This window comes from Schistocerca americana, chromosome 3 (genome assembly GCF_021461395.2).
Source record: "Schistocerca americana isolate TAMUIC-IGC-003095 chromosome 3, iqSchAmer2.1, whole genome shotgun sequence".
NCBI classification, from domain to species: Eukaryota; Metazoa; Arthropoda; class Insecta; order Orthoptera; family Acrididae; genus Schistocerca; species Schistocerca americana.
In genome coordinates this window covers 938,451,516-938,474,302 of record NC_060121.1, presented here as the reverse complement: position 1 = coordinate 938,474,302, position 22,787 = coordinate 938,451,516, and the positions used below count along the sequence as shown (strand labels likewise).

Genomic DNA, 22,787 nt, shown 5'->3' with positions numbered 1-22,787 from the left:
CCCAAACGCCTAACATTACCCATGGTAAGGCATCGGCCCACTCACCTCCGTGGCACATCAGCGAAGCTTTAAGCGTTCGGTGCCAGCGTTCCACAAGCCCATTGCTCTGGGGGTGGTATGCTGTAGTCCTAAATCGTTTCACCCCACACAGTTCACAAAGCTGTCGGAAGAGGGCAGACTCGAACTGGCAGCCCTGGTCGGTGGTGACAGAGACTGGGCAGCCGAAGCGCGAGATCCACATTAACAGCAGGGCTCGGGCCACTGCATCGGCTGTGATAGTAGTGAGAGGAATTACCTCTACCCAGCGGGTAAACCTGTCAATTGCGGACAGTATGTAACGGAAGGGGCCTGAGGGGGGTAAGGGCCCGACGATATCGATGTGTATGTGCTGGAATCTTCTTTTTGCCACATCGAACGTACCCATGGGGGGCTGTGCATGACGTCCTACTTTTGCGCGCTGACAAGCCACACATGCTCGTGCCCAACTGCGACACTGTTTTATCACCCCGGGCCAAACAAAACGTTCAGATACCAGACGTGCGGAGGCGCGAATGCCAGGGTGTGCCAAGTCGTGGATACTATTAAATATGTCCCGGCGGAGAGGTGCAGGAATCACCGGGCGTATGCGTCCTGTTGAAATGTCGCACCAGATGGGTGATGAAAACCCAGGAAGTGTCCGTAACTCTAGTTTGAGTCCTGTTTTGATATCGGAACGCAATGCTGCGAGTTCAGTATCCTCTGTCTGCAATTTAGGGAGCTCACTGAGGTCCAGTTGTGAAGATAAAACCGACACCCGAGACAGAAAATCAGCGACGACATTGTCTGCGCCTCTGACGTAACGTATGTCATTCATAAACTGACATATAAGGTCCATATGCCTAAAACGTCTCGGGGATGAGTCCTTACCTGGGTTACGGAAAGCGTAAACCAATGGCTCGTGGTCGGTAAATACCACGAGATGGCGACCTTCGATATCGTCTTGGAAATATTTGATAGCAGCGTAAATAGCAAACAGTTCCCGGTCGAAGGTCGACCATTTACGTTGGGAAGCGGTCAGTTTGTGGGAGAAAAATCTGAACGGCTGTACAACAGAACCCACGGATTGCTGAAGTACTGCCCCCACTGCTGTATCACTTGCGTCTGTAGTAAGCGAGATGGGAGCATCAGGAATGGGGTGAGCAAGCGTAACAGCTGTCTGTAAGGCTGACTTTAGATTATCAAATGCGCGACGCATATCTGGAGTCCACGTGACCGCCTGAGACCCTGATGTGTTTTTTCCTGCGAGGGCATCCGTCAGTGGGGCTTGTATGTCGGCGGCGCGGGGAATATGTTTACGGTAGTAATTTACCGTTCCAAGGAAGCGGCGGAGGCCCTGAAAGTCTTTGGGCAAAGGCACCATACTAATGGCCTCCACCCGTTCAGTTAGGGGGCGGATGCCGTCGCCAGAAACTCTGTGGCCCAGAAAAGTGACACTGGTGCGGCGGAGTTGTGACTTAGTATTGTTCACTGCGATACCGTTTGCTTTTAATAGTTGGAACACTGTATTTAAATGTTGTTCATGTTCCTCGAGGGAGGAAGAAAAAATTAACAAGTCGTCCAGGTACGCATATGCAAAGTCCAGTTTTCCAACCAGCGAGTCGATGAACCGTTGCCACGTCTGTGCAGCATTTTTAAGGCCGAATGGCATAAACAAATACTCGAACAACCCGAACGGGGTGATGATAGCGGTCTTTTCAACGTCCTCAGGTGCCATTGGCAGTTGGTGGTACGCCTTATGACAATCGACTACACTGAAAATTTGTGCCCCATGCAGCTGGGAAGCAAAGTCTTGAATATTTGGGACGGGATAATTATCTAAAATTGTTCTGGCGTTAAGCGCCCGATAGTCACCGCAGAGGCGGAAAGTGTCATCTTTCTTGGGCACCAAATGAATGGGTGACGACCAACAACTAGAAGAAGGGCGGATAGTCTTATTATCTAAAAGTTCCTGAACAATAGCTTTAGCGTGTTTAAGTTTTTCCGGATTTAAACGCCTAGCCTTTGCACGTACCGGTGGGCCTTCTGTGGTATTTATTCTGTGGACAGTACCGTTATTGATCGCGAACACCGATGGGGATGCTGGACCAGCACCCGTTGCACTGTGACTAACCTGTAATGCACACGTGTGTGTGTCCAAGGCCGGCAGTTCAGCAGCAGTGGCGGTGATCCACTGGTAGTCCTTGTCGAAGAGCTCGGTGGGGTACCTGGTAGCGTCGCGGGTACAGCTTCCGTCCGGCAGTAGAAAAGTCACGCGGCGTCGGCTGCAGGTGCGAGGAAGTGGTGCGGGGGTTGGGGGCGTGGCCGTGTGCGACAGCTGGGCGGTCTGCTTACGCGCGTCCGTGAGCTTGGCTTGCACGGCGGCGATGCGTAAGCGGAGGGCCCCATTGCTGTCCCGAAGTTCGTCGTTGTGTGATCTAAGAGAAAGCACTGCAACAGCAGTTTCCGCTAGCTCACACAGCAGAATGGCGCTTTCGGATGAGAGGGGTAAGATATCTGAACCGGTGGTACGGTCTCCCGAGTTAAAGGTTAGTGTACCTCGTTGTAGGTTGGGTGACAGTGCGTGGGCTAAGAGAAAATCTACCCCAAGCACGGGTTCATCCACATCCGCGATAACGGAAGTCCACTGTAAGGGCGTATTAATGTCCTGCAGTTTAAGGCTTAAATTCGTTATTCCATGAGAGCGGATCAGGGAATTATTGGCGGCTCGAAGCGGGGGGCAAGGCTGAAGCTCGAATTTAATACCTGCAGACAAAGGTATCACACTAACCTCGGCCCCCGTGTCGACTAGATATGAAAGGCAAGACACTGCATCTTTCACGTACAAGCGTCCTGGCACGTGAGGAGAAGAAGTATTTAGTGATAGGCGTCTGTGCGGTGCAACGCGGCCCATAGCGCCTGAATTGGGTCGCGTTATTAGTTTGGGAACGCGCATGGAGAACGACATTTCTTAGCCGCGTTGCCAAAGCGGGAGTGGAAATAACACCAAGCGGGGCGGCGCGTGGAGTCGCCTGTCGCGCTGGTTGAGGTCGAAGCGGCAGTGGAGGGGGACTTGTTTGTAGTTCCCTCCGATGGCGACGCTGCAGTAGCGCTGGTAGGAGAGGAGTTACTGCGGCGGTTGCCAGGCGGCGTTGGCTCAGCGCGCATGCGTGAAGCGAGTCGTGCGCACTCTGTACTGCAGGATGGGAACTGCCGCGCAGGTGTGCCAACCCCTGAGGCCTGAGGGCACCCTGGGGGGGTATGCGGGGGGGGCAGAATGTTGTAAACCTGGTCTGCGATCTTCAGTTTGGCATCTAGTGGGGCCGAAGTTACATGTAGAAGGTGAAGTTGAACTTGCGGGGGAAGTTTCAGCAACCAGATGGTCCAAAGTGTAATGTCCGGCATGTGATGCGTGTCAATCATAGCGCGGAGATGACGCCAGAGTTGCGACGAGGACCTGGATCCCAGCGATTCCTGACTGATGAGGCGGATAGCTTCCTCTGTCGATGTGGATAGTCGCTCGAGGATGGTGCGTCGGGCGAACGCATATTTGTCCGTAGCGGGGGGCGAAGCCACAATGTCGCAGATCAGATCCAGTTCGTCATGGAGGTGACACAGTAAGCATGGGAACTTCGAATTGTCGTCGGCGACGCCGTGTAGCTGCAGGACGTGGTCGACCAAGGCAAACCATGTGCGTGGGTGATCCTTGCGAAGAGGTGGTAGCTTCGGCCAACGGGAGGGAAAGTCTTGACATAAATGTTTATCAGAAACTGTCTCTCCCTGTCCATAGTTCTGCAACGTAATTGTCTCGGGTGCAGTAGCGGTGCACCAGCTTCCGCCACTGTCAGTGGCACGCGGCACGGTAGGCGCGGCTGGCTCGACCTTGGTCGAGAAATCAACGAATCGAGCGGTCGACGGAGTAACGCCGACGGGCGTAGAATGGACCGGCGCGGTAGAATCGACCGTAGTCGACCGATGTGCGGCGAACGACGGAATACAGTTTCCGGGCCCCTCCCCTACAGGTGCATTAAAATAGTTAAAATCACCTAATGTTTGTGGAACACACGCGGCAGGAACGGCGTGTGCCGTCGGAAACACTCGTAAAGCGGACGCTGGTGGTGTAGGGGGGGTTGGTGCAAAATCCGGAGTTCCGGCAGAAATATGAACTCTCCTGTCTTGAGCGTCCGGCTCGATTTGTACAGTCACTGATTCGGGTGGAAAATTCACACTTGCACTTGGGAAACCTGTAAACATAGTCACTGGGGTTTGAGCACATTGCGTCGGCTGTTGAGCACTCGGAACACGTGGCTGTGGAATTGTATAAACACTGTCCTGTTGAGTACAGCTAGTCTTTGTGTTCGGAACCTGCGTAGAACTATTGCGGACGCCCGGTGGATAATTGTAAAACCATGCCGAAGCGTCCATTGGAACACTTAGTTGGCACGTGTTCGGTGTAGCAGGCGGCAAGCGATCCATTCTGTACTGCTCGATGGTATAAGATTTCGTTGTAGCACTCGCGAACAAAATTCGGGGTCACCAGTATGGGTTTAGCGTGGTAGGGTTGCCGATTCCAATGATGCACGCTACACCCATGTAATAAACACTATTTTTATTTCTCGTAAGCACACATATACAGTTGTTTACATTCTGAATGCTCGGTACACGTCCGTACACTTTCACGCGCGACCACAGACTGGGGCAAAGAGCTTGCCAAAAACAAAGATATTACCCGCGACTTGGTCGATAGTCGCCACATGGTATTTGAAGTTGATACGAATGCATTATAAAACGAAACAAATGTATTTGAAGTTTTAGTTCACGAAACTGGTCATGTATTAGGAGTGCAGCATTCAGATGTATGTGGAATGGTAATGTATCTCTACTATAATGGTTCAGATTGAGAATTACCTCCATCAATGCTATTGAAAGCTTTTATGATAAAAAAATATTGGTAACAGTCTCACAGCCATCTATATTAAAAAGCATACCAATTGTGCCTTATTAAACAGTTGTTTCATTATGTCAAATTTATAAGTTGACTACTTATAATTTATGAATGGGATGTTATGTATTTTTATCAGGAGTAGTTGTAAACAGGTAATGACATAAAATCACAATTAATACCTAAATGGTTAACATTTTTACTACAAGATATACAAAAAATAGATGGAGTATATCAAAGAAAAATGGAGAAATTTTACTGTTTGTTAGCAAGTTGGTTTATCTGGATATTTACAAACATTGGAAATGATTCCAGGATATTCAATGCCACTATTTAATACAGGATTACTTTAGCATACTGCAATAAATGATATAGTCAACACATATTCATGTAGACCATATTTTTTATTCTTTAGCGATTTTTTACATGCAGAATTGGATGACTGTAATTTTAAATATAAAATTATTGGCAGAGAATTTTCAGGATTACCTGCTGGAATAGATTCCGTATTAAGATAAATTAATTGGGTGTTGTATTTTTTCAAGGATAGTACATTTTGCTAATATCTACGAAATTCACAAAAAGTAGTTAGAGCTGGTACTGCTGATTTGTCTTTGCCTGCTATTGAGTGAAATAAATCATCAGGATTATTTCTGGTGATAATAAATATATTAAAAAAGTATTGCAAAAAGTTGAATATTTTAGTGACATACATAACTGAGAAATCAACCGATAATTTTACTTCACAGAAATACACAAAAGATGTTAATTCAACAATACGCAGGCAAATGAAAGATGAATATCACACAAATATATATAGCAGTAAATGAATACCTTGTTTATGTGGAAAAATCATTTCTATACATATAGTTATCTTAATCACTTGAGTGATGAGAGTTTGATGATATTAACAATGAAAAAAGATGAACATCAAACTGAATATAACACCAAAATAAAAAAAATGTATCAGTTCTCAAGAAATTAAAGATTTTGATAATTTTTTCAAACCTATCATATAAAGACAAACATCCAAATCATGTTAAAAATTTTCTACACAAAACATGAAAAATAAAAAAAATGTAGGCCCAACCTGAAGGCTGACAGTCAGGTTTTATTTTAGCATATTAAATTTTTATTTCTATTAAATAAGATACTAAAATGGAGCAATTCACAATTGTTTAACATTATGAATATTGTAGAAGAAATAATTTAAGTGGATATAGTAAATTTAATAAAGCTGATCAAATTACATTTATTAACAACTACCTTTTTCTAAAACTGGAAATGGAAACACTTCCTTTTTCTAACAAAGTGTTTGAAAAATCAATATACAGAGCAACAATTAGAGATTATCTAGTTGATAAAGTATTGTTGACAAACTATTAACTAAAAATTACAAAAATTATATTAATTTAATAAGCCTAATTTTTTCTTGACTGCATCGAAGTAAAAAATTGCGAAAATAGTGAAATACTATTTAAAAATACAGAAAATTTTAAGGTGAGGTTACTGATACATTTAGTTTCATATCTTGTAACCTCGATAGATTATGGCCTAATGTGAAAACGAATCAAATGACCAACATTAAGAAGGTTTTTCCAGAAATTCTGTTCAATCTAGTAATCAAGAAAGTTGTCTATCCTTATGATTATATGGATAGTTGGAAGAAATTTGAAGAAACAGATGTTCCATTGAGAGAAGAATCTTGTAATAAACTGAATGACTGTAGAAAAGTGATGAAGACTATAACCATGCAAAATTAGTTTGGGAGAAATGTAAGATCAAAAATGTTGGTGAATACCATGACCTGCATTTTAAAACTGATGTTTTGTTATAGACTGGTGTTCTTGAAAACTTTATTAACCTTCCATAAAAGTATATGATTTGGATTCATTTTGGTACTTGAGTGCGTCTGTTTTATCTTGAGATGGAATGCTAAAAATGACTCTACAACCACGTGAATTATTACATGATTGTGTTACGATTGGAATGGTAGAAAAAGGAATAAGAGGTGGTATGCAACACCAATGTTAAAGGTATGTGAAGGCAAATTATAAATATACGAAAGATTATGACAAATAAAAGATATCCCATTATTTAATGTATTTAGATATCGAAATATTTAGCATATTTAGATGCAAACCATCTGTATGTTTTGCTATGAGTCAATACCATACAGTGGTGTTGAATGGAATATTCCAGATCCATTTGACTCTTTAAAAAAAGTGAGATGTCAGACATTTCTGGAATTGGATTCATTATTGAAGTAGAACTAGAAACCCTAGCAAATTGCGTGATTTACATAAAGATATGTTATTAGTTCGCAAAATTAAATTGTGGGTGGAACTAAAGCCAGTAAGTTGTTGACTAACTTGGATGATAAAAAATTGTGTAGTTAATTATAGAAATCTTAAACAGCATGTTCTCTAGGAATGAAGGTGACAAAAATACACAGTTTTAAAATTCAAACAATGTGAATGGTTAAAAAAATTTGTAGATTTGAATGAGAATTGAGGATGACAGCAAAGAATGATTCTGAAAAAGATTTCTACACATTGATGAACAGTTCAGTATTTGGAAAAATGATGGAAAATATTAGCCACAGAGTCGATATAATATTACTTTCAGGTGGAGTTAAATGTGTGAGACTTGCGGCAAAAACCTAACTTCAAGGAAGGAAATTTTGTAGTGAAAATCTCGGTGCAATTCATGTGAATAAAACTCTACTTATATTTAATAAACCAATTCACTTTGTTATAAGTGTACTTGATTTATCTGAAGAACCCATGTATGATTTTCACTATAGAGGTAGAAACCAAAATATTTTGAAAATATTGAGATATGCTATGGAGATACACACAGTAATATCTACGACATACAGACTGAAGCTTTCTATGAAGACATGAAATCAATGATTGATAAATTTGATGCTGGTGTCTACTGAAGAGAAAATATATAAAATATCTCCCACATAAACAAGGAAGTTTAAGGAAAAATTAAAGGTTTATATTATGGAAAAATACTGGAAGAATTTTGCGGTTTGAGAGCAAAAATGTATGCTTTTAAAATTAGTGATAAGGAGAAGAAAAATCAAAAGGAGTCAAGAAATGTGCTGTAAAAAGACATAAACTTAGAAGATTAAAAAGATTATTTGTTTAATAATGTCAGACAACACAGAATTACAAAGATAATATGAAGCATGAGATATGAAATTTATTCAGTCAAGGTCAAAAAAAAATTCATTGAGTCCTCATGATATAAACGATATTTTTGGAAAATAAAATTGATGTGTGTATGCAGATTGTGCACTGCCACTATCATGTTCTACTTCTCGAATTCGAAACCTGAGACCTCTTCTTCATCTTTAAAAAATGAATAATAAAAATTCAGGTTTATTACAAATCATGTCTGCTGACTTTTCTAGTTTACACACCAATACAAGTTTTTCGTTGTTGTTTTCTGAGATGTTCAAACGTATAGAAAAAATTAACAATAAGAATAAAAAAAGACTAAATTTATATTTTATTATGAAGAAGAAGTTCAATAATGCAAGCAATTCTCATTTGTTTAAAGAAACTTGTAAGCTAGAAGTTAATGTCTTGTATAACATTACTGGATGCAAATATTTTATCACTAGAAATGCACAAAAAATTTGTGTGTAGCTTTATAATGATTTTAAGGTTCTTTTGTCAGATAGACACTTGAATTTAATAAATAATTGTGACTTTCAGTTTTTCGAAGGTGGGCTGTTGAAGTTGAAATACAATGGAATAATGAAAACGAAAAATGCTAATAGTAAATTTCATGATTTTGGATTCTTAGTTCAACTGAAATTTTTTAATAATATCACTTTTATTCGCCACTGCACTGGCGCGCAAGTGCATTCAGCATGTCCACTTCCTGTTATATATAAAATAAATTTAAAAAATAAAAATTATTTTTAGATTTTGTATGTTACATATTTTTTGTCTGTTCTTTTAGACAATGTTCAGCTGTGGGCAACTTGACAAGCTCCATTTGTTGAATATCTTGCTTGTGCTTGGTACGACGCACTTCAACTGTGCGAATTGTCACCCAAATGGATGCTGCTGTATTCGCAAGGGACAGCATACACCCTGGGCACAGGAATAGCTGTGTCGTCTTTAACACATCGCAGCTTATCTTGTACCTTGGGGATGGGCCGGGGCACTGACCTCAGTCCATAACTCTGCAGCACACATCCTAAGTTGCTGCTCGTTGTACCACAGTATGACAGGAAAGCAGCCAGTTTGATCTCTTCTATCGATTCATAAGACGTCTTTTTTCGGTACTTGGAAGTGTGTGGAATGTCTCTCTTGCTTTAACCATTCCATCTGAACACGTGTTTCAAGTGCTGCAATTCAGATTCTAGGTCGTCGACGCCAGAAATAATTTCTGCTCTGTGGACTACCGTATTCAGAGCTTTCTTGTGTACTGGGTGAGGAAAACTATCGGCGTTCAACTATCGATCATTGTGCGTCGGTTTCCTGTACACTGAATGGCCAATTAAATCATCCAAGAACGGTAGCTTTGATCACTCTCCAACTCTATGGTAAATTTAATGTTAGAATGAACAGCGTTGATGTGATTGATAACCTGTTGCTGTGCATTTTCACCGTGAGGGCACATCAGGAAGGTGTCATCGACGTACCTAAGGAATGCCGCTATTTGAAATGCATTGCGGAATGTATTGAAGGGACGTGTCGTGTCGCAACGTGACGTTCAGTGTGAATTGGCCTCTATTTTGTAATACCCACAGTCTAACATAACTCATGACACTCACTGCTTTAAAAGTTGTTACCATTTGACAGATGGAGCGACACTAGCGCTCCAAGCGGCGAGTAAGATGAACGTCAGAAGGGTCGTGAGCATAATGTTTGTTTTGCATCCATTTCCTACGTAATTTACGAAATATTCGAGTTATTTTCTTTCCTTTAAGGGTTTGTGCAATATTAGACGGCATATCTGTTTCTAAAAATGATTCTAAAATAAGCACAAGCATAGACAAAAACCGTGAATCGAGTGGCAAGCTACAACACATTCGTGAAGAAACACTTGTGACATTGGATAGAACTGCAGTTTACCATGTTGATATCAAAAGAATATAAACACACAGATTCACACGTAAGAAGCACAGACATGTACCTCTACATGCAAAGGCGATCGACAGCTCATTTATCGTTCTGCAGGCCTACTGTGTTTGTCATTGTTGTCGCCTGTTGCCACAAGTGCGACCTTCATCTTTATATTATTCTAAGTGAGACAAGCAACTGCCAAATAGTGGGAGAAATATATTGAAAACATTATAATGAGCTTATTACATTACATTTCACGCAAAACCAAATATTTGAATAATTTTCAAACAATCTGTCAGTGAACAAGGTGCTAACAAAATAATGTCATCACACGAAGGAAGCGAGGAAAATTAAGTGACTAACAACAGAAGTGAATGAAATACATGCCAAACGCTTTTGAAATACACGAATAACTTTACTTAATATCACCACTTCATCGTCAAAGCATGTCTGTGTTGACGATTCACACGAATTTGGCACTGGTATATGGAGAGTTGAACTGGCTGCTTCTGTGTCATAGGATCGTATTACAGCTGTAGATGGATTGTCGAACCTTTGTGGCTGTTTCCTCTTCATCATCAGTTGAGGTGGCTTATTTGTGATGTCAAACAGTGTTGGTACTGCATTCTACACGTTTTATTATTGCCTGCGTTCATGAACTGGTTTTGTTCTAAGTGCAGCAAACAAAACCTAATATTATTATGCAGGTAAACTGGGTCTTTTTTCATAAGGTCTTCTCGTCTGCTACTAACTAACCATTTTCTGCTCCTAAAACGAAACATCAATCATTAATACACATGTAGTTTGCAAGTGAATCCTGACGATACAGTTTAGTAACATGATGGTATATACTTCTCAGGATCCTCAGGAAAAGTAAAAACGACAGCTGTGGTGTCTTCTTCCTGTTGTTGCCGCTCCAGCTTGTAAAAATCATTGTAGAAATCAAAATAAAAAACCACTATTCGCTTTCACGATCGCGCCGAACTCACAGTTTAAGTTACTGGCCGCTTGGGGCGCTGTTGGTGCGCAAGCGCGCTCAGCAGAAGAGCACGATTCAGCAGTGCTACAAGTGCCAGCGGCTGAGCCATACTGCGCGTGATTGCAAGAACGTCGTCGCGTGCTTGAAGTGCGCGGCGGCTCACGACACGCGCAGTTGCACGAAGCCTCGTGGGGTGGCCAGCAGATGCGCGAACTGCGGCGGGCCACACGCCGCCAACTCGTATATCTGCAGCTACTTCAGGGAGTCACGTCGTCAGCCCGCTGTAGCACGCGCTGCGGCGGTGTCAAGCGCCACGACGGCCGCCCTGCCCCCCCCCCCCCCCCCACCGCTCCGGCGATGGGTGCGAGCCGCGCCGTCACGAAGCAGAAGCTGTCACTGACGACGCCATGGCCGGCCTCCAAGCCGCCTTTGCGGCAGAACGGGCCGCGCTCAAAGAAGAAGTTGTCGCAGTTCATCGTCAGCTCCAGCCGCCCCCTCGCCCGCCTCCCCTGCGGTGCGCCCGGTGGGGGTGAACGCCGTCACGCATACGGACCAACCGTCGCAGAAGGACGTGGCCACTCAAACGGACGTCGCCCCGGAACCTGTAGCAATACAGGAGACCGAGGAGACGCCCATGGACGTGGCACCGTCCTCTCCTTCCCCAGCTCCAGGCGGGAAGGCAACACAGAAAGGGAAGCAAGAAGAGGATGGCAATCAATCTTCGCACGGACATCATACCCTTCCCGGACAGCACGAACATGCCAAACGTGCTGAACAAGATTGCCACCATCGTACGGGATGGGCGCTTCAACGCCCAAAAGAACCCGTACCGCTTCGCCCAGGCGGAAGGGGTACGGAAGCCGTCGCTGCCGCACAGGCCGTTTGACATATGTGGCGGGCATCGGGCAATTCTGCTCGAGTTCGTCACAAAGAAAGATCTCAACACCATCAACGCGAACCCGGTCTTCACTCCGCGCGACTGGGAATACATCCTAGACGACGCAGTCGTGCGGCTGAGGAACGAGGTTCGCGACGGCTCGAGGAAGCTGTCTGCAGAACTGCAGACAGCGCTGCAGAACGTCTCTCGCGAGACAAAGAAGACCTAAAACATCAAAGTCCACTAGTATGCCTGCATGCTAGTAGCCAGGACAGAATAGACACCGGACAACGAGAGGACACACCACACAGTGAGGCCACATCACCATCGCATCACCAGGAACAGGGGGAACGACTGTAATAAGTCCAAACTCCTACACCTCGGGCCAAGGCCAAGGCCCTTTTGTAAAGCGTCAGCGTCGAGTGAAGATCTTTGCTATGGCAAAGTTGTAAGGTGTAAACAAAACAACACGTGTTTGGCAACGAGTTGATAGATGTTGTAGGTGATAGAAGGAGTGATATTGTCGAGTAATATTTATGTATTCATCGGTGTGTAGTTATAAGTTATTTGCACCCTGTTCAGTCCACATGTGATGTGCCAGTTGCCAAGTGTCGAAAACATCGTCGTTTCGGTAAGTACACTGATCGGAAAAAATATGTAGTTGCTTTTTGTTATCTGTCCATATGAAATATGAGAGAATGGCCTAATTCAAATGGAAATAGTTATTATAGTTAAATACATAAGTTGATTTTACTGATTTGAAGATAAAAGTATAAAACAAGAGCATTCTTTTCTCCTGCAACACAATGCCTCTCACATTTGATTAACCATTGATTCTCAGTGGCTCTTAATGCATACTTTTTTTGAACCAGAGCCAAAGGTTTTCTCAAAATCAATTATTACCAGGTAGGCAATAATTCATACTCATTATGTTTTCTGTAATGGTGTCCAGGACATGCAAGCAGTCTATTTTTCTATATCCTCTTTATGTCCAGATTATTCCTTTGTGTGACAAAATGTGTTTTTTTTAATTTTTTTATGTGATGAAAATTGAGTAATTGCCCTACTTAGCTGCAATATATTTTAGGTAAGTTTCATAAGCTGCTTGTTTCCAGTTAAGATGGCAAATTTGAGGTTAGCTGCATCAGATTTGTACTTGGTATAAGCAAACATGATGTGCTTCTTGTTTTGAATGAGCGTTCTAACTGAACCCTACACATAGTGTCAAAGTTTGCATTGTACTTCTGTCATGCACTGTAATACGTACTTGTGCTTAAGTATGTGCTGAATACAATTATATCACATTGGAAAGTGGTTCATACAGCAGTATTGGAGCATCTATGAGTAGATGGCATGTAGTTACACATGGTGACCTAGAGGAGTGGGAGGAAAGTGTCTCCTGTGTTACCAATGCTTACAATGTGTTCTTGTGCGTGTGTTGATCGATTCATCTTCAGCATAGCTGGAAGTCTTGGTTAATTGTTGCCTATACGTTACTTCATATTTAAAACTCATAATTATGAGACATTTAAACTTCAATTTGCAACATTTTTAATCTCAAATAGGATCAATTGTTACTAATTGTATGCTCCATACTTAATATACTTCGCTTAATAAGTAATAGAAATAGTAATGTAGATTCAGAAATGTATATACAATAGAGAAATCGCTCATGAGTATTTTGGTCCATAATATGTACATCAGGGACTCTCACCATCAGGTACTGCCTCTTCATGCAACATATCACTCTCTTTACTCCTATCAGCATTGAGCAAAATGCATACGTAAAAGTTGCTAGTCACCTCATAAACCACTTCACCAGTGCAGATAATGCAATATATTTACTATAAGCAACAGGCTACATTGGCCACATCTAGGAAAGTAACAACGTAGCTTGTTTGTGTAAGAGGGGGGGGGGGGGGGGGGGGTTGTTTTTTCCAGGTTTGCATGCACATAGTTAGCTCAAATATTTTTATGGACATTTAACAAGTATAATAAAAATATGTATTTCTATACAAGAGTGTAATTTTGCATAAAAATATTTGAATCACTGTATTTTTGTATGTTTTGTATTTCAGTGGCATTAGAAAATGGGCCTTACAAAGCAATATTTACGATACTCGCCATCAGGACATTTCAATATAATAGCAAGCACTGACTGCAATATAGTATTTCTTACACTTGAAGGTCAGGCCGGAAGGTTTGTTGGCGTAGGAGCTTCAGAGAACATAATCATATGGGATTTGCGTCTTGGAGAAAAGGTAATTATGTATTTTTGGAGAATTGCTTTGTAATATGAATGATTTCTATCATTTAGTAATTTAGTAAAAAAGTTTATTTTTAAATTGTTGTTTTCTAGTAAAGGAAGTCATATGTTTCAAGGGAAACTGACATGTTACTGCACAATGCAGGTGTCACAGGCAGGAAAGCTGATTGAAAACTTACTGACTCTGGGCAGTAGCATAATATTGTTATAAAATGTGAATAGTCTTGTGTATCTTCTACACTCTTGACATCAACTCAGATGATGGCAGGACCTCATTCTCCCATGTATTTGAATGTCGACAAGTAGTAGTGTCCTTTGGTTTATTTGTCAGGCTGAGCCATTCTGAGAATCAAGGGAATGTGAACAATGAAACATACTGTCTGTAAAATCTCTGGCATGCAGCTGAATGGATTGGCCTTTGGAGAAAATAGAATGAATTTTCAATGGCATAACGTACCATTATTATCAGGTACCTCCTACTGACATGTCCTGAGCTGGGTGAGTTGGTATGTATACTTGTAGTCCCCCCCCCCCCCCCCCAAAAAAAAAAAAAAAAGCTGTCCTTGCATTGTTTGCATAACGTGCAAACTGCCTGCAGTGTGGGGGTGACTTGCTTGTAGAATCCGAACGTGTGGTAAGGTAATTATACATGGTGAATCACCTAACACTGACATAGAAATTTTCTGGAAATGGAAAGTGAGTGCTGTTGATGTCCAGTTTTCACAGAATGAATTGGTAGTTATGGGCCAGTATTGCTAACCAGTAGACACATTGTAATAATGCTTAGAATGTGTATTTTTTGTGGAAACGCAGTTTTTTAAATGGAACAATGCCTGTTGATATTAACAAACTAAAATTGCAGTAAATTAGAATGTCAGTTGTGTTTGTTCAGGATTCCATTGGGAGATTTATTATTATTATTTTTTTTTTTATAAATATCGTATTTTGAAAAGTTTCCATGCACTGACACTTGTGTGTGCCATTCAACCTGCATAGTTGCTAGTTGTGGTGTTGTTATGTTTGCTTCCAGTGTGCTTGTGTGTTCCTCGAGTGCATTGTGTGTCACTAGTCAGTTAATTTATGACAGTCCAAGCAGTAGGTCGTGAATGGATGATGGGATTTACCATTGCAGAAAAAGCCTGTATGCTCATGGTGTATGGAGAGTGTAGGAAAATGCAGATTGTTCTTCTATGGTGTATCTCAGTAGATGTCAACTGTTTCAGCAATTATTTATCAACCTATTCAACCAGTTTTGTGAAGGTGGTAGTGTAAATGTTCCTTCTGCTGTTGCAGTTGATCTCCACTTTATTTCCAGTGCAATTGCACAGAAATGTTTCATGAGGCAAGTGCCCTACACTTTCTCCATTTACGTAGGTTCCATCTCTGTCAGATCTCACCCCATCAAGAGCTGCATGGAAATGATTATGATAATCGTACTAACTTCTGTACATTGGCATTAAAACAGGATATTCCAGCTGCATCTGTATCTTGTTTAGTGATGAAACCACATTTACCAATCATGGCCAGGTAAACTACCGAAGTATGCACTGTCGGTCTGTTGACAATCCCTGCTGGCTTCATCAAGTGGACCATCAGTACCCATGAAGTGTAAAAGTGTGGTGTATGACAGTGAACCATCAGCTCATACGCCCTTTTTTCATAGACGGAAACTGAACATGCTCAAGTATCGCAGCCACCTAACAGGCCATCTTCCACGGGTGCTAGAAGATGTTCTTCTGCAGACTAGGAGGAACCTGCAGTACAAACATGATGGCTGCCCATCCCATAGTGCATGAAGTACTACAGCATGTCTTCATGAATTATTTCTCACAAATTGTATCCAAATCATTGTATTGGTTGCAGAGGACCTTTACCTTGGCTGGCCCTTTCCCCAGATTTCACACCTGCAGACTTTTTTTCTGCGGGGATGGCTGAAAGATGCTATCTACACAGACATACCAGTTACACCTGATAATATGCGATGATGTATTACTGTAGTCTGCTCGGACACCTCTGCAGAAATGCTAGCATGTGTGCAGCAGTCATTCTGTACCAGACTGGAAGTGTATATTACTGCTGCCAGTTATCATTTTGTACCCAACCTGTGATGGTCAGTTCTCTCATTACTGGTCAGAATCCACGTAACTGGTGTATGGACTTTGATGTTGTTCTTTAGTGTGTGCTTCCACAGGTATTGTACAGGTGTTGGTGTGGGAACTTTTAAAAATATATCTTGTAAATGACTCGCACTAGAATTATGCAACAAACACCACTGACAGCTGAATTTAGCCTAATTTTAGTTTTTAATATCAATAGCCATTGTTCCATTTAAAAAACTGTATGTTTGCACAAAAATACACTTTCCCAGTATTATTACAATCTGTTGATTGGGTAAAGATGAGGCCCAGACTGCAAGCCCATTTTGTGAAAACCGCACATCAGTAGCACTTTCCATTTTCGCAATATTACCAGTACATGTGTGAGGTGAGTCACCCTTCGGCCCAGGTTGTAAGTTTGCAGGAATAACTTGGTGATCATGGAACATTATGCTATTGAAAAATCATTCTACAACAACCAAACTAACCAGGTGCATGCTCGAGAAACTTTAAAGCAAATAGTGTTTCCCTTTGATAACTTAACCTGAAACCTTTATAAATTTATGATAGTCCACTGTTCCTCACTTTCTTTCAAATAAAAAGAGGTCCTTTCCACATTTGTAACAGAAATAGTGAATTAAATTTGTAATGTTGTGAAGTTGTCAATACTTTTTCCTATATTGTGGTTTGGATGTATTTCACTGTTTATCATCACCATGTCTACGTTATTACTTACATAGACAGATTTTGATCAAACCCTGTTGTAACACCTATGAGAGGGAGAAATCGTTAACAGTTTGTTGGCCATTTGATATTAGAAAAATAAAGACTAAAAGTAAGCTACAGTAAGTTTTATGACAGTCTGCAGTTTTGTTTACTTTAATGTAGACCTTTAAAAATGTTGTACAGGTTTTTCAGTTCTCAGCAGCACTCACTGGAATGAAAGTAGGCAGAAGAATACAAATATTGGGAACTAATTTACATTAGCATACTTAGCGTTTGTTTTAACAGTTTGCTCAACTGGTAGAACTGATGCAATTGTAGTCATATTTAACCAAACATCCAAAATAAATTTTACTAATCAGCTGGAATGATTTAATTGTGGGTATCAAACAACAGTGTCATCATATCCAATGTCTGTGGAGCATGCTGGTAAATACACACTTCAGCATTCTGAAACCAATGAGATGACAACTGTCTCGGTCTCTAAGTAGGTCTATTGTATTAAGTTAATTTTTATGCAAGAATAGCACTTACTAAGAGCCTGTGGAGAGGATGAGTCACAAATTTTCCCAATTCTGAGATGTCCCGAGTGTGGGGTTTTACAGTATGTTAAGTAATTGAGTGATTACAAGTGTACAGTGGTTTTTATCTTTATTTCAGCTCTCATTTTGTTCTTCAGAGGCTGTTACTAGTTTTGTCCACATCACTGTAACTTGTGAGCCATTTTCTTTGTAATCTTCTATGTAGTCAGCATTTGCGAATTCTGACCGGAAAACACCGTCTTCCTGTGATATCATTATTAAAGGTAATAAAGGCAGCATTATTAAGAGGCTTACTAGTAGATTTCGGGAAATAAATTGTTGGGTTACAAAGATTCCATTTAGTGATCCTTCTTTGTATCTGCAAAATCGTAAGTCTTGGATATACTGAATCTGTTTATGGAAGATGAGTACGTAGCAGACTGTAGTGCATATCATGATGGAAGTATGGAAAAATTTCAAACTGCTGGTTTAAATTATTGGTGAATATAAATCTCATTGCAAAAATTAATTTTGTTGGCAGAAGATGCTACTTTTTTAAAATGGAGTTTGTAAAATTAGATCAGTTTTCTACTTACAAGAGCAAGAATAATCCATAGGGTCTTGTATACAGCAAATGTGATGTGGCTATATACAAAAGAATGAAAATAATACAGGAGATGGAAGGAGCACACAACCCAAACTAACTCTTGACTATTGATAGTTCAAGAAATAAGGAAACTTAGTAACAAGACTGTGGAAAGTTACCAATAGTGGACTGGAGTAATTAAAAGATGGTGCGGCTGGTCCCAGCGGAGGTTCGAGTCCTCCCTCGGGCATGGGTGTGTGTGTTCGTCCTTAGGATGCTTTAGGTTAAGTAGTGTGTAAGCTTAGGGACTGATGACCTTAGCAGTTAAGTCCCATAAGATTTCACACACATTTGAACATTTATTTATTTTTTTTTTTTTTTTAAAATTAAAAGAACAGATGAAATGTATGTAATGTTTAAGAAGCCTGAGATATTTAAAATAACCACTTCAAGGCTCTTGAGAGACACATACGAAGTTCTTTTTATTGAATTTTTCCTTCGAGATTACAGAAAATGTCTTTTCATCTGGTGGAACTGGGTGTACTTCTGGTGGTATGTGTATTTCCAACACAGTATTTTGACATTGTAACTGGGCGTCATCATCATGTGTTTCCTGTGACTGGCTGATAAGCTGACGCTGTCCCATATTTATGCCTGGGCAATGTCTGGTGTTCTCTAAGACATCCGCACCCACTGCGGCCATTTATGGTGGTGCTATTTATCTCTAGGTGTGCCGTTTTCGCTGTTTTTTCAGTGGCAACTGTGCTGAAGTGTTCCGTACCAGGTCCACATCTGTCAGATGTATTCCCAGCACAATCAACGTGCTGCAGACGTTTCTTGTGCTGTTGGCAACCACTCTGGCTCTCTATCATTCTCCTGGCCTTTTGGGGTAGGTATGCCTCTACAAAGTGTGCCTCCTGCCAAATCAGGCTGCCGTGGAAATTGCATATTCTGTCTGTGCATGCTGCAACAGTCCCAAGTGGCAGTGGCCTCCGTCTGGAGTTCTGTACTGTATCCACTCCAACGATGTGTGGTCCTGAGGTTTCTGGTAGTTGATGCTGTTCCCTCTCTTGTCCATGATTGCTGCAGTTGTATCTTGAGGAGGTAGCTGCCACCTGGTACTCCATAAAACATTTGATTCTGTTAATTGTGCCCCTGGTTGTCTGAGGCTCATTACCAGAGAAGGGACCTCTTTTTCCATTTTTTCTGTAGTAATACTAGAGCCAGATTCCATGCTGTACTGAACTGGTATCCTGCTTCTGGTTGTTCAGGTTCTCCGTCATCTTGATTATGACAGATTCAGTAATCACACTATCCCCAAAGCAGTGGGTCTGATTCAAGATCCTGGTTTTATCATAATCCATGGCGTGTTCAAGTTCCAGGCAATGTTCTGCTGCTGCTGACTTAGTGGCCTGTTGTATAGCCTGGTATTCTTTGATGTTCTTTACATCTAATTTCAACTGTTCTCGTGGTTTGACAGCTGTGAGGCATACCATATTCGCATGGTATAAGGTAGATACCAGGTTTCCTTAACCCCAGATCATCTCTGACCATACCAAGGAGCACCCTGATCGTGTTTGGTGGGCGGAACATGCTTTTGATTTTGTGTTTTTCCTGGAACCTGCTGATCTTAGTGGATAGAGGCCCTGTATATGGTAGAAAGGCTACCCTCTTGTTCTTGTTCCTCTCCCATTATATCAGGTAGCCTGGTGGAATGTCGCGCTTTTGGATATACCTATTTGATTACCAGTTGTCTGTAAACACTTGCTGTGTTCTAACTCTGCTGCCAAGCTGTCTGAGTCTGACAGTATCTTGGCTTGGAGTACAAGTGTACTCAGTATCCCTTTCACCTGCACTGGATAATGGCAGCTGTCAGCCTGTAGATAGAAGTCAGTGTACGTTGGTTTCCTATATACTCCGTGGCCTAATGTGCCATCTGTCTTCCTTTTCACTAGGACATCCATGAGTGGAAGTTGACCATCATTCTCTAGTTCAATTTTTAATATAATGTTGGAGAGTCTAGAGTTCAGATGGTCAAGGAAGTCGTCCAGTTTTTTTTTTAATTATGTGGCCAAATAGCGAATGTGCCATCAACATACCTGAAGAAAGAAGTTGACTGTTAGACAGCATTAGCAAGTGCCTCATCCTCGAATCTCTCCATAAACAGATTTGCCACTACCGGAGATAAGGGGCTACCCATCGCGACTCCTTCAGTCTGTTCTAAAATTGGCCTCCACATAGTAAGTAAGTCCATGTTAAAATATGCCTGAAATGGTCCAGCAAAGTTCCATCCCCCCCTGCGGGTTCGGGGGTAAGAATAGGCCCGCAGTATTCCTGCCTGTTGTAAGAGGCGACTAAAAGGAGTCTCAAACTTTTCGGCCTTAATGTGATGGTCCCCTCTTGGGTTTGACCTCCATTTTTCCAAATTTCCGTTGTTAGTGCGTGCCATTTGGGGAAGGATGCCTTACGTGGTGTTTTTCTAGTGGTCCATCACGCACCACCACCTTGCATGCTGCCTATTGTCGTGTGGCGGGATTTACATCCAACGTCTTCTGGGTTGCCTCCTTCTTGTCTTGTGCGCAATCCCCTTCTTAGCGCCCCCGACAACTGTGGGCCCTTTCAACACCTAAAATCCAGCACGGGAGCCAGTCTGTTGTGGTGGGGTCGTCATGTACCCTCTTGGTGGTAGCCCCCTGACCATGCAGGGATCGCACTACAGATGCCAGAGCTGTTTCCTCCCCACGCATGCCAAGGAGTAAGTGCCCATCTTGTCTGGGGCACGGGGACTCCGGGCAACGGGATATCGGCCAGGTACCCGTTGCTTTGGCTGGGTGGCGCCCTTGGGGAGAGCCCTCATTCGGAGTAGGTGGCATCTGGGCGGATGTGGCGCAATGAAACGCAATAAATCACACCAAGCTGGTGGTCGCACGGCCACCAGCGTCTCTAAGCGAGGCAGAGTTGACTTTGATGCTGTGCAATATGACCCTCAGTCGTTCCCCTCGTTGGCTGCGCCGTGGGAGGGATGCACATCTAGTGCCAAGTGGGAGCCTTATGTACCACAATGCCTTGTCTGCAGCAGGACTGATGGTGACTCCTTTCTTACGACGAAGCCTCTGTTTTTTGTGGAACACCTGGAGGATAAGTTTGGGCAAGTGGCGGGGTTGTCTAAAATGAGGAATGGGTCCATCCTCCTCAAGATGTCCTCCCCAGCCCAGTCATGAGCGTTGCTCTTGTGTGATAAGCTGGGTGACGTCCCTGTTACCGTCACTCCCCACAGTAGCTTAAATATGGTCCAGGGGATTATTTACCATCATGACCTATTGTTACAATCCGACGACGAGCTGAGAGCCGACTTGGAACGACGTGGTGTACATTTTGTCCGTCGTGTACATAGAGGACCCAAGACTAACAGGGTGGCCGCAGGTGCCTTTATCTTGGCCTTCGAGGGTGATGTCTTGCTCGAGAAGGTCAAGGTAATGGTTTACCGTTGTGACGTCAAGCCATACGTCCCTCCCCCGATGCGGTGCTTCCAGTGCTGGAAGTTTGGGCATATGTCCTCCCGTTGCCCATCCAGCGCCACATGTCGCGATTGCGGACGCCCCTCTCATCCAGATTCTCCATGTGCGCCTCCGCCTGTATGTGTCAACTGTGGGGAGCACCACTCTCCCTGCTCGCCGGATTGCCCCATTCTTCATAAGGAGTGGAAGATAATGGAATTTAAGACCCTGGACCGGCTTACTTATCGAGAGGCAAAACTGAAATTTGAAAGGTTGTATCCTGCTTCCCTTCGAACATCTTATGCTGCAGCCACGTTATCGTCGCCCTTGCGAGCGGCGGTTGTCGCCTCATCTATGCCGCCTTCAGTGGGCCCTCGGGGCCGTGCATCTCTGTCTGCCCCCCTCGTGTCCGGGGGCAAGCCTTCCTCTGTTGCCCCCTTAGCAGTTGGAGGCAAACCCTCTTCTGTCGCTCCCCCCCCCCCCCCCCCCCCACACTTACTTCGGGAGTGACATCTGCTCCAAAACCGGGGGGCTTGATCCCTCCCCCTCCTTCTCCGCCGGCATTGCCTCTGCCGGTTCCTCTCTCGCAGAAGGGGTCCCTCAGGGCTCTCCCTTCCTCCGTTTCTTCTCCTACCCAGCCGGATGTCAGCCAGTGGCTGAAGGTTCCGCCACCTGCTGGTCGTAGGGCCTCTGCGACGCTCCTTCAGAGAAGCTCTCCCAGCCCTCTAACCCTAAGGACAGATGCAAGAAGAAGGAACGGAACGTGTCCAAGAAGAAGGACGTTCCGGCGGTTTCAGTACCACCTGCTGTAAATAGTTCTGGCTCCGGGGATGAGGTGGAGATCCTCGCCTCTGCTGCGGATCTCGCCCTCAGGGAACCCTCGGGGGCCTTTCCTATGGACACAGCTGACTCTCCCCCGGTGGCGACAGTTGGCTCTGAGGCGCCGTCTGCCTCTTAGTCGCCTTCACGCCCCCCCCCCCCCCCCAGTCCCTTCCTGCTTCCATTCTCCAGTGGAACTGCGGCGGTTATTTCCGCCACCTGCCTGAGCTCCGGATGCTTCTGAGTGTTTCCCCTGTTCTCTGCATTGCTCTGCAGGAAACTTGGTTTCCAGCAATGCGGACCCCCGCCCTTCGCGGTTATCGGGGATACTATAAGAACCACGCTGCCTGTCAACGAGCGTCAGGTGGGGTTT

At 43.2% G+C, this 22,787-nt stretch overlaps 1 protein-coding gene across 1 annotated transcript in view; it reads left to right on the top strand.

The window, feature by feature from the left end:
* The first annotated feature begins 12,351 nt into the window (after positions 1-12,351).
* The window catches only part of LOC124607053 (WD repeat-containing protein 3), a 134,524-nt gene continuing 124,088 nt past the window's right edge, over positions 12,352-22,787 (top strand). Inside the window, exons 1-2 of the mRNA XM_047139229.1 lie at positions 12,352-12,537; positions 13,985-14,167. Coding sequence (XP_046995185.1) covers positions 13,997-14,167 — 171 coding nt within the window. The 5' untranslated portion in view covers positions 12,352-12,537; positions 13,985-13,996. The remainder of the gene's footprint in view (positions 12,538-13,984; positions 14,168-22,787) is intronic.